The sequence below is a fragment of the Lissotriton vulgaris genome, chromosome 12 (assembly GCF_964263255.1).
Source record: "Lissotriton vulgaris chromosome 12, aLisVul1.2, whole genome shotgun sequence".
NCBI lineage: Eukaryota > Metazoa > Chordata > Amphibia > Caudata > Salamandridae > Lissotriton > Lissotriton vulgaris.
Window position 1 is genome coordinate 84,164,146 of NC_141700.1, and position 11,133 is coordinate 84,175,278.

The window sequence follows — 11,133 nt, forward strand, 5'->3', positions numbered from 1 at the left end:
ACTCTGACTTAATGACATTGTCAACACAATTGAAATCCTATTTTAAATTAATCATTTCATAAAACCTAAATATTTCAAATTCAAGAACCTTATTTCATGCCAAATGCATCTGCAAATCAAAATGGATGCTATAATAAATGTTAAGGTTCTGCTCTCAAGTCTTACATAAGCACCACTGTCCAGGATAAAAAAAAAAAACGTTGCAACACGATCCTATGATATTTATTATTGCAAAATACCCACAGAAGACTTCATGTGAACTGAACAAATAGTATTTAGGGAACACTGAATGCACGAATCCTTCCAACTCTCCCCTTTGACAAGAATGATTGCATGAATACCAATACTAAGCAGGACTTAATTGTTACTTAAGCAGTGAGGGGGTGGCCAAATTCTGAATTCACTATTGAGCCCAACAAAGCAACATGTAGCGCTTTACATCATGTAACTAACTGTATTTTGTAGTCAACTGCACAACACACATGCAGGACACTCATCATTAAGTAATGAACAACACACCTAACTATATACAATGTAGCAAAAATAGTCTTTGGATACAAAAACCCTAGACAGCACGTGGTTTACTACGAACAAAGGAACTCTTTCTCTGAAAGGCAAATCTACGAATTGGACAGCCTAAAATTAAATACTGAATGTGTGACAATTCTCACCCTAGCTGATAATCCATGGCATTTTTCGTTGCCTGCCTCGCTCATTCAACTCTCAAAGCACACAACTTGTATACCCATGTGTCACTTTCTTTAATTTCTCTCGAACTAATAAATACATCGTTTTCTTTGAAAACATGAGTTTAAAGGCAGACAGTGCAAATAGGATGATTTTATTTCTTCTTTACTGTCCCTATTAGGTTACATTATGTGTCTGTTTAAGCGCAGTACGTGCAAGGCTCTTTTTAGAACATAAGTGGTCTTTGAACATATAATGCCAGTAAACACAATTATCCTTGGAGGCTAATGTGATTAAGAACAGCAACTACCTTTTAGAGCAATTGAATGTGCCTCTTTCATGGCTCATGTGCAATAAATCTTTCTGATTTTCCTTGAATACACAAGTAGAACAACATTCATTATTAGCCGAATTCTCCAAGAGTAACTTTTTAGGGTTGGAGCGATGCAAGCACAAAATGAATATGAGTTTAGGGGATGCCTTATATTGCGTACTACACAGCATTATGTAGCTACAAAAGAATTTATATAGCAGGCACATCCGAGATTTCCAACCATAAAATTCTCATCTTTCCTATTGTCAAATAGCCGGCATCATAATTAAGGGGAGTCGGAGACACTGTGGGCGAGATACACACAACTCTTTCGTCGAACTGGATCTCTCCTGTAACTGAAAAGCTGTATTGCAACAATAGAAGAGAGATCAGCTCCTGTGATTTTTTTTCTGCTACACTACACTACACTGCCAACTGAAAATAGTTTGTCAAATTAAGTACATAATCTTTAGGGGATACAAAACTGGATGACAATATAGCATATAAGAGAAAAAATATTCGGCAACAGTGGTAAAAAAAATGCATTCAATTGTAGAATGGACTATATATTGCAACAACTTGCGTATGTCCTTTAAATCCTCATAAAGCAGACTATAAGAAGCAGGACTAGTCCCCTGACCACGTGGACAAAACCGAAACACTGATCGAGCTCGTAGCTACTGAACATTCAAGCGAGGAAAGGAAACGGTCTCACGGAAAGGCATCCACTTCAGAAGGAAGACAAAGATGAACCTAGAAACCTTAGCAAATGCGAGTGCCGGTTGAGACTCACTTTCATGTGGTTCTTTTATAGCCTAAACTTCCGCTAGAAACTCCAAAAATCCAAATTCTACATGGTTTGACTGAAGATGAAGGCAGTACTCCGAATAGGAGATTAGAAAGTGGTTGGAAGACTACATGCAGCATAGTAGCATTGTTTATGTGCTTGGATATTGGAACTGTATAATGTATTTAGATAATCAAGAGCAGTGTGCTGCTTTTTGCATATGTGCAAGTAATGTGTATAGCAGAAGCACTCGGAAATTAGCTAGACACTAGACAATAAATGAATGAAAATAATTGGAAAAGCAACAAATGGGTTCATCAAAGGATGTGAAAAAGAGTGTTAAAGAAGGAAGTTGGCATACCAAAAGCAGCACATGGGCAACTTTGCATGGCTTGTGTACGTATTTACCATAACCGAGAGGATTGTCTCAGACCTCATAAAGTAGGATAGGAGAAGACAGCCACAACACAGGATCATCATGAAAATCGACACTGATTAGCTTTGAAACCAATTTGGGATTAGTAACATTATGTTGGGTTTCTCACTGAACAGTGGGGTCAAAAACTCTTTACTGAGTACCAGAGGGTTTCTTGAAATGGTAGACCGACATAAAATGTGAATGAGAATGCTCAGCCTTAAAGCAGAGTTAACCTTGGGGGTCCATGTTTGACAAATTTGATTTATGACACCAGTGGTTCCGAAACTGTGCGCGTGGCTCCCTGGGGAGCCATCAAACCTAGATAGGGGAGCTGCGCACCAAGCACTTTAATGTTGAAGGGTCTGTTGGCTTCAGTTAAACTAATTAGACAAACGCATGATGTCGATGATTTGTAAGTGACATGCCTAAAACTGTAAACGGAGTGCTTAATTGATGGAATGTCGAGGGAGATGACCTACATATTTCACTGGATCCCTACATTCCAACATTTCCAAAGTAAGCGGAGGATGCCCGATTAATTTTGTTAGACTCGTTAATAGTTTCGTTTATTTCTAAATGCATTTTACACCAATGTAAGTTATCAGGAGATAACAGTTGTCCAGTCTATTTAACACACTAATGATTAATAGGTATTGACATTTGTACTCGAATCATAGGTACTTCCAGTACACATTTCTTTTAGTACACATACATTTCCAGATATGCCGGCTCTCTCCATAAGCACAGGGAAGTAAGATACGATATAAGGCATAATGCCAACATTTGAAAGTAAGAAAGAGAGACGTTGGGAAAAAAAACATAATCTGAGGAATTTATCTTAATTGCATTGATTTTGAGGCAATTTTAGGGAGGCAAAAGAAAAAATAAAGCTGTATGTGGTTTAAAAAATCATGAGTCACCCTGCTGAGACAGGTGTGTTGGCACGTATGGCATGGGTAGAAATGGAAGTGCATGCAAATATTCTTCAAGGGGACAAAAACTTTGGCAATGGGGCCTACATGGATAGAGGTGCTATCTAGCACTGTAGGTGGGATAAAAAGTTTGAAAGGGTACTCTAAAAAAGCCATGGGCAAAGAAGTGTAACTAGGAATATTTGCTTAGAGGCGCCGCCATAGTAATACGAAACCCCCCAGCGTTTATGATTATAATACCTTCGTCATCTTCATCCCAATTATTTTCAGGGAGAAAAATGCAAGGACTCCTCAGGCTGGGCTATATTCACCTCACCCTCCAAAAAAGGAACATAGGGGAGCGACGGGCAATGGCCAATAGGTCAAGGGAGCCACGGGTCAAAAAAGTTTGGGAACCACTGTATTACACTCTTAATAGTATTTGTGTTTTACCCAAACACCGGGAAGGAGCCAAATACAGGAGATGGATGGTCAGATCTGTTGCCCAAAAAAATAAATAGGCTGCATATTTGAATGGCATGTGTTGGCCTGTTAAAGAGTATAAGGGTAGTTTCACAACTACCTAGAACAGATGAGGAAGCTGCTTGTGTTCAGAATAGAGCATTTGGGAGAAATGTATTTATTTACATTTTCAAGGTTCCACAGCAGGAGCCTGTAGTTTTCCTGGTGTGCATGGTAAAAACAAGCATTTACAATGCAACGGTTTCGCCTTTGGAAAAGTTAGAGCTATTAGCATTGTAAATGACAACATTTTTATTTATGTGTTGGCTTTGAAAACATAAATTAATGGCATTGTCATTTACAAAGCCAATAGCCTAATCTCTTGCAAATGCGGCACCTATTCCATTTGCACTCACACACACACACAAAACCGGATCACAAGAACCTTATAACTGTTTTAGCCAGGTTAATTGGCTTAGCCAATGCCTTTAGGCTATGTTGGAGAGCATTGTGGCTGCTGTGCAGTAGGTTTAAAAGTTATATGAAAGATCAATAAATATTTGCGATACCTTATATATAACCAAGTAGACATGATGTACAACTGAATGACCCTATTAAAAAAAAAAAAGAACAACAAAACATGTCTTCGAGTTTTTTTGTCCTACCGAGGTGGTGGTGCTGCGCTGGTGCTCAGGTGGTACTGAGCTGGTGATCAGGTGGTGCTGAGTGCTAAGTTGATGCTGGGCAGAGGTGATGCTGCACTGGTAAAGTGGTACTGAGGTGGTGCGGAGGTGATGTTGCGCTGATGCAGAGGTGGTGCTGCGCGGCTGCTGAAGTGGTGCTGAGTTGCTGCTTAGGTGGGGGATGTGGTGATGAGGAAGCGTTGCTGTGCTGATGAAGAGATGTTGCTATGGTGATGCGATGATATGCTGGTGCTGCACTGATAAGGTGATGCTGAGATGAACAAACTTATGTCTGAGAGCGGAGCAGGGAAGCACTGAGGAACCAGATCTGGAAAGGGTGGGTGACGGGTAGTGAAACCAACGACAAAGTTTGCCAGACAGTGGGTGATGGTATGAAGACATAGGATGGTGGGCATTTGAGACAGCGAAGAAATGAGACGAGAGGCAAATATCTGAAAGGGACTGTTCAGTTCTAGATTCTTTTACAAAGTACTGTAAAATAAATAATTAGTGATGTGGCTGTCAGGTTAGTAAAAAATAGAAACAGAGTCCAGGAAGAGTTAGCAAAGGACAAGGTAATGACGGGATGAGAACCAAGTGGTTACATGTCATGTATGCCACCTTCAACCTGTGCAGGCCAAAAGACAAATCATACGGAGGCAAGCACACTTTACAGGTTGGGTAATTCAAGCCCACAAATCTAATGAAAAACGTGAAATTGCAATACCCAGGATACAGGTCATGTTGATTATAAAGAAAGACAGCAATAGCAGAATGTGTGTACATGCCATTGCACTTGGGGGCAATGTAGAAGAAACAGAGGAAAAAACATTGCAGTGTATGACTAACAAAAATCCAACACGAGTGGGCGATTTTGATGACAGGATGGGGCTGTTAGATTCTGGAAAATGAAATAGGAAAGGACAGTTAGAAGAAAAAACAAGGGTTTTATGAGCGTGTGGACGCACTGCAGTAATAGACCATCTGTGTTTAACGAGACCCGAGTTCAAGCGCAGATGAAGATGTCCGACCCCACACAGCCCTTAATCTCTAATTATGTCACTCTGCAATCAAGCAGAAAGCACATTTGCTTACTACAAAGCCTGCAGTGTTTGGCGGTGGCCGTGGGGAAGGTGGGCGCTAGCTAGCTAAACGTGCAACAGCCCAGCTAGACCTAACAAAAAACAAGGAAAGGCACGGACAGCGGGAAAGACACGGACAGCGGGGGGGGGGGGGGGAAAGACACAGACAGCGGGAGGGGGCGATGGAAAGCCTGCACAGTCCATTATGAAGGTTTGCCTCGTGAAGATCAATAGCCGGTTTACTGCAGTTGTGTATGCGGTACGTTCAGGACTGCATCTATGGATTGAAGCGATCTATAACACTTTCGAGGCCCAGGACCTGCAGATTCAATCTACCTTCTGCCATAGGGCCGCCAAGCACTGCCAGTTGACAATTGTACACAAACCCACGAAAAAAGTGCACGGATTTACACATTAGATTACATATAGAAATGAAGAGCTATACGTGCAAAAGCCCAGCTAGACCTAACAAAAAACAAGGAAAGGCACGGACAGCGGGAGGGGGGGCGGGAAAGACAGAGAAGCGGGAGGGGGGGCGGGAAAGACACGGACAGCAGGGGGGGGGGGGGGTGGAACGCACTCACCTGGACTTCTTCCGGCGGCCGTGGTCGGCATGAAATGAGGAAAACAAATACCCCCCCAAAAAAAAAACGAAACTCCGCCCACCGCCCAATGACGATGCAAAAAGGGTGGAGAGGGAAAAAAATGCAGGAACGCCCACGAATCTGGTCCGGCCATGACAGACAGATCTCTGTTCCAATGGCTAGCCTCCATTTATGGAGCTAGCCAATGGAACAGAGGGCGGGACTACGCAGTACACTGTAGAGACATTAGATTTCTCCTGGGGGCGGAGCTAAAGCTCCGTGCCCCAGGCGAAACCTAAAAAGGATGACCAAGGAGAATGAAGTTTGTTTTGCCAAGAAACAGCTGGTGCACACAAGTACACTACTTGATAGGTCGACATGCTAGGGAACAATAGATGGACAGATATAAATCCATTTTTTAACACTGAAATTTAGTTTTGCTTATGTATGTAACCGCATGCATTAATATCTTAACTGAAATATGATTCACTACCCCTGAAAGAATGCACCCTGTAGACAGAATTAGTTTTACATATGTACATCTATAGGGATTTCTGAGTAGAATCCACAATTGATGACATTAAGTTGTTTTAAAAAAAACACCAAAAAGTAAGCAAATCATGATATTATATTAGGATCTGCTAAATGATAAACTGGTGCCCAATTTTTCATCCTTGCACCAAATATATTGTGAATATATAGATGTCTTCATGAACCAGTATATTTAACTCAATTCTTAAATTAATACATCCATTATAACTATAAAAGCTAACAAAACCATGGCAATGATAGATCACTAAATAATATCTTAAAAAGAACTGCAACGTTATTGATGTAATTCGGTAAATTTAAGCACTGAATGTTAAAACCAGTCTTTGGTCACAAACTACTGCTTTTCAGCCTATAGCAAAATTAACACCAAGAGTGCCCATCTCAGTTTATTAGAGGACCTCTAACTTGCATGCCTTTGCTGAATATTGGAATTATTCAGTCAGCTTCTATTCTCTAGAAAGATATGTATCAGTCTCAATATTGCATTACTGGGCTGAGAAATGTACAGCAGATAAGGGAATGGCTCTGAAAGCTGATGCCTTTACACAAAATGTTAACACCACATAGCTTGCTCACATTTCCCAAGGAAATCTGAAGATGTTTCTTACTGAACACAGGTCTGATTTAAACTAAATACCCTTCTCTGATTATCATGAAAAATATCAGACCTTTTTCCCCAAACGCAAATTGTGAATAGGCATGCAAAAACATCCCGGTGCAGCTTACAACATTTGTGATGAGGTCAGTTCTATACTGGACCAACAGTAATTACATTGTTTTCCAAACGCCCGACTTCCCTTCCAACCCCTAAAGAAAGTAAGTCAAAGTATTACATATTATTCGATATATGACATTTTTCCTGATCATTTTTATCGCATGAGGCCAAATTGCTATTTAGTGCATTTGGGCAGTATAATTATTGTCGTAGAAGAAAGGGCTGCGCTTTCTATCTGATGCATTTTAGGTCTCGCCTAGACATCTCAATGCTCGCTGTCTCTTCGAGATACGCTGTAGCTACAATGTGGGCTTCGAGCACCACCCATCTTTTTCATTGGTTCCTCTTACTGCCCTACGTAAATGCGTTCTTTTGTTTGGTGAATATGCTTAGTAGTCCCTCATTTTGGACTTTTGTAACCTCCCATGCGGACTGCCCCCGTTACATGTGCTCTTACTCATATTATTATTTATGGTGCTCTGGGCCCGACCGGTATTGTTGTGGTAAAGGGACCGGCAAACAGTAAGTCGGGGGGCTCTACCACCAAATTAGGATCCGACCGCCAAGGAGAGGGTCGGAAACATGCTTCTTTGCATTGAGGCTTGTGCTGCAGCCCAGAAAAGGGCCACAGCACAAGCCACAATGCCAAAAGTATTGTTTTTAAACATTCCTGCACTGTGTGACAGGCACCAGGGGACTCGCATGTTTGTGGGGGCACCAAAGGCGCCCGCCCAAGCCTCACACTGGAGGCACGGGGGCTTTCTAGGACCCCAAAGTCCCTTATCGCCTGCCTTTCTATGGCATCAGTGTCTGCCCCACCGTCATCGTAATTAGGCCCTCTGTGAGTACTTTTTTTTTGTTCGCCTGCCTCTGCTTTTGGATTGTCGGGATAAGTGTTTGTGTTTTGTTTACTTTGTGTGCCAGCTTGATGAAAGGTTTGCGGCTGCTTCATTTACCATGATTGATCTTACTTCATGGCTCCCGCACTCTAGTTTTTTCACTCTGGGTGCCGTATCCATAAGTGTTTGTGTTTTTTGTTTACTTTGGGTGCCATGTTCATGAAGGCGTGGGGCTGCTTCATTTGCCGTGACAGGCTTGTTTTGCCTTTTGTGACACAGTGAGACTGCCCAGCAGCACTATTAAGTGCTACGATGAGCCAGATTTGCCTGAGGAAATATACATTGTGTTCTGCAGACAGCATTTCCCGATGCTGCCACCTCAGACTGTGGAAATTTACTGCTGCTTACTTGTTTTTTTTATCATCTTGCTCCACGTTATTTTAATTCATGCTTTCCCCACGTGGCCAGCAGCTGCTAGTTTTATATTTCTTTTTTTAGTTTTACGTTTGAGTTCACCCAGATATGGTCAGAGACCGTGACATGGTGCTGGAGGGTTGAGGTCACGGAGGCAGAGGCAAACCGTCTAAGGTGGAGGCGCAAAAAGCGGACAACAGAGACTGGGAGCAAAGGAGTCCAAAGAATACCCCTGGCCCAGAACGCCTTGTCCAATTAAAGCACAGGTTGCTGCAGAGAAGCCAACTCTAGCCAATCAGTAATAAGCCCTGCCTGCAACCACGCAAGACATACCAATCACTGCGAGCAGCATGTCCAGACAAATAAACGTTCCTAGCGCGTTGCCCCACAAATCACAGATTCACTTTCAATGTGAAACCTAGTCAAGTCCAGTTGGAGCATGAACGGGAAAGGTCAGGACAACCATAACAGATATACATAAATCTCCGATTAATAGTTCTATAAACCATTTCTGAAGCAATTGTTCGACTTAACAGCTGGTTGTTGATAATTCCGCTTGCATCCAGAGGTGCGACCAATTACAGTTCTGTTTATTAAAGGATATCAGCTATTCAGTAGAGCTCGCTCCTTAACTTAAGCACATGCGCACTCTTGTCCCATATTTATCATTTCTTTAGTCCATGCCCCATGTATACTTTTAGCCAGGTTTTACTTCTTCCAACGCTGCACTATCAAGCCACTCCATTTCTGTACAACTATTTGTTGTGACAGTCAGAAAGGGAAATGTGGCAGTTATCATTAACCTGTGGGGATTTTCTCCGGGTTAACTGAATAAAACAAATCCTGTGACAAAAAGTTTCCATTCAGCCAGGAAGCTCACCTAAAATCGCATACATCTTGGACACAGTAGTGCAGAAGCACATAGAATCAGGATTTTATGCTGCTAGTTATGCCAAGCCCCTGTCCAATGCCAGACAACCCGCTTTCAGCGCTCATTAAATTATCAAGCAGACGAAAACGACCCCTCAAGTTTGCCTCAGTTCCGATTCGGAATACATGAATCTATAAATGCCATCCCTAGGTTAAAAAAGAAATATAATCCAATTGTACGCAAAAAGTAAGAATTGTGTATGTTGTCTTTGCGAACATAAGGCTAAATTTAAAAGAAAGCTACAAAACGCCCACACAGCTTAATAACAAATATTTACGATGATATGATTTTTTTTTTTATTTTTTAAAGTTCATGTTTGGCAAATGTATCGGTTTTCCTGGGGGCTGTTTGTCTTCCATATATACCACCATTGAAGACCGATTGCATGACGAGCAGTTTGATTGAGAAGGGAGCATAAACAACCGTTTTAGGCATTATTAGGTCTTGCCTAGGCAGCCCATATGCCTATTACTAGCAAAGCTTCCACGTTACAGAACAGTAGATGGTGTAGCACCCAGGATAATGTGCTGCATGACTAAAAACTTATAAGGTCCCAAAGGCAAAGCCTATTGTCTATGCCAATGCTTGTTGTAGCTGTCGTGTGTTGCTTTGGAGATAAAATCCATCTATGTCTTCTGTCGAGAGCCACCTCCGTAAATAAAAGTGATGTGTAAGGGTGGTACGGGCCACCCTTTGTTTCAGCTGTCATTTCAATACACTTGCAAGATTGAAATCCTACCATTCCTTAATTAAGAGGACTTCGAAATCTTCTACATGCAGCTTCACGATTCACATCTTTAAAAAATAAACCTGCTGGTACCAGCAAAAGAAGAGCAGTTGGTTGAATAGCTGTGACAACATAGAGGTCTATAAAAATGACTTGGGTACATATAACTAGTAGGCCAGTGATTACTCATAGGGATCTCTCTGAAAAGCAATCTATGAAGGTCACTAGAAGTCTCTCTTAAAAAAATGAAGGCATCCCCGTCCCATTAACACTCACCTGTTTGGCGACCAGCACCAGAAAACAGGGCACCAGGCCGAGGACCCTCATACCGCCCGCCGGACTGAACGACTGGCGGAGACAGAGCACCAGCAGCAGCACTCCCTGCTGACCGGAAGTTCAGCCTGACTGCAACAGAGGGAGACAAACACAGCGACAGAGAAGGATTACAGAGCTGTGCTGTGGGTCCGCCATGCTGGAGTGGGGAAACTTACAGTTCAGGGTTATGAGTGATGCTAGTTTTCAGACAATAGACGCAAAATTAATTCACTAAAAATGACGACACAAGCAGTGTCCTCTACGCACAGTATAGTCCAGAGTTGGGAGCCGCAATTATAATGACGCATTTTTGGGGGTTATTCTTGCAGCGCTGCTCGACAGAGACTATAGGGTATTTTAAACTCCGAGAGAAGGTTATTTCGGACAGTCTGATCAGTTGAACGTCCTACCCCGAGCCTCCACGAGAAAAATATCCCCTACCGGATCTGTTTCACCGCACGGGGCTTGGCAAGCAGGTAGAAAACTCCAAATCCAAAATGGCCGCCGCGAAAACAACGGTGCATGCAATAAGTCCAATGGGCTCAGGTTTGCTTTAAAGATATATGCTTTATTGATACATTTCTTAGATATTAGTAAGTATCAAGCATAAGTAGTATAGGGTAGAAAGCCCAGGAAAGGTGCAATACTCTAAATACAAGTATATTACAGTGCAAAATAACATCTTCCTAATTATATCATATACCACCATCAAC

The 11,133-nt window shown here is 42.0% G+C and overlaps 1 protein-coding gene across 1 annotated transcript in view; it reads right to left on the minus strand.

Moving 5' to 3' along the window:
- SPPL2B (signal peptide peptidase like 2B) overlaps nucleotides 1-10,517 on the minus strand; it is a 164,760-nt gene extending 154,243 nt beyond the window's left edge. Inside the window, exon 1 of the mRNA XM_086947259.1 lies at nucleotides 10,382-10,517. Within this exon, the coding sequence (XP_086803385.1) occupies nucleotides 10,382-10,432 (51 nt within the window). The 5' untranslated portion in view covers nucleotides 10,433-10,517. The remainder of the gene's footprint in view (nucleotides 1-10,381) is intronic.
- Between the last annotated feature and the right edge of the window lie 616 nt (nucleotides 10,518-11,133).